The sequence below is a fragment of the Parus major genome, chromosome 21, assembly GCF_001522545.3.
Source record: "Parus major isolate Abel chromosome 21, Parus_major1.1, whole genome shotgun sequence".
Classification (NCBI taxonomy): Eukaryota; Metazoa; Chordata; class Aves; order Passeriformes; family Paridae; genus Parus; species Parus major.
In genome coordinates, this window is record NC_031789.1 from 6372898 (window position 1) to 6374552 (window position 1655).

The following is a 1655-nucleotide window of genomic DNA, read 5'->3' on the forward strand; positions in this document are numbered from 1 at the left end:
CCGGGGCCGCTCCCGGCTGCCCGCGGCACGGCAGGAGCCGCAATAAGAGCAGCCCCGGGCTGGATCCCCGCCGTGCCCAGCCGGGAGGAGCCGCCCGGCGCTGCCCGCCTGGAATCCAGCCCTGCTGGAAGCACCGGGCTGCGGATTCCGCCCCCTCCCCAAAAACCCTGCAGGGCTCAGGCGGCAGGAGAGGCCGTGGGGCATCCCCAGCGATCCGGGCGTGCCGAGAGCTGGCCACAAGTGGGAAAAGCAACTCAAGGGATGCAGAAGGACAGGGAAGAGCCGGGAAGGCTCGAGGGAAGGGGGTTGGGTCCCTGTTGGATCCCCACGGCTGGAAATGAAGCCTTTAACAGGCGCTGCCTTATCGCAGCCGGGAGTTCTTGGGGCTGGCCAAAGTGGGCTCTGGCTCTGACTCATTTCCAGTTTCGGGAGCCTGGCTCACGTCTCTGCCTTTGTCTGGGGGTTTCTGCCTCCTCCCGGGGTGGTTGTGAGCAGACAGGGGAAACCTGTTCCCCTCTGCCCCGCCCCGAAACGCTGCTCTGGAGTTTCCCCATCCCTCCTCAGATGGCAGGGAAAGAAGCAGCCCCAGGGCTGAGCCAGGAGCCTGGGAGCTGAGTCAGGGCCAGCTGGAAGCTCCTGCGGGAGGCTGGAGCCGGCCCCACTGGGAGCACTGGGGGAACTGGGGGTGTAGGGATCGGTGCAAAGGGGGAGCAGCGGTTGCTCCAGGGAGCTGGGAGCTGCTGAGGGATGAATTCCCACCCAGGGCAGGATGGAAACGGGGACAGGGCACTGGCAGCTCATCCCCAGGAGGGGCTGGAGCAAGGCTATAAAGCCCCAAATGCTGCTCATCCTTGTGGGATGGTGGAGACAATTCCCAGCTGGGCCAAGGAGGGGAATTCCTTAAGGAACAGTCACTGAGGGGTTGGGAAAGTGGCATCACTAAAAAACTGGTGGAGACATGCTGGAAAACCCTTGGAAGAGGAGGCTGTGTCCCATGAGGCAAGAACTTCCTGCTGATGCATTGCCTCAGGAACTGGGGCCCACATCCCGGGCCTTGCTCCATGTGCCACTGCAGCCTCCCCTGACAGCCCCTTTGCCATGGAAATGCTTTCACACCTGCTCCAAGCACCTGCCAGGCCCCTGTCCCTGCCAGCAGCACCGGCAGGGAAAGCTGAACCTGGCTCTTCCCAGGCAGGAGGATCCAGCCCCATCCCACACCCAGCCCCATCCCACACCCAGCCCCATCCTACATTCATCCTGATCCTTTATCCATCCTGATCCCACACCCAGCCCCATCTCACATTCATCCCCATCCTTCATTTATCCTGATCCTTTGTCCATCCTGATCCCACACCCATCCCATCCCCACCCATCCCTCACCCATCCCATCCCATCCCCATCCCGTACCCTGCCCAGCTCCAGCTGGGAGCTGTGTGCCGAGTAGGGCTCCTCGTACACCGGGGACTGCATTTCTGCCGCGGGGTTTTGGGACATGAGGCTGCAGACGCTCCTGGCTGGCTCCTGGCTGGGCAGCTGCTGCCCGCTGCTCTTGCCCTTGGATTTCCTGGCGCTGTTCCCCCTGCGCAGCTCCTGCGTGGGCAGCGCTGAGCTGGGCCAGCTGGGCTGTGCCAGGCTCTGGAATGAGAGGACAGACC

At 63.4% G+C, this 1655-nt stretch overlaps 1 protein-coding gene across 1 annotated transcript in view; it reads right to left on the minus strand.

Moving 5' to 3' along the window:
- PLEKHN1 (pleckstrin homology domain containing N1) overlaps positions 1–1655 on the minus strand; it is a 27307-nt gene that overhangs the window by 3248 nt on the left and 22404 nt on the right. The window contains exon 11 of the mRNA XM_015648032.3: positions 1411–1650. Within this exon, the coding sequence (XP_015503518.1) occupies positions 1411–1650 (240 nt within the window). The remainder of the gene's footprint in view (positions 1–1410; positions 1651–1655) is intronic.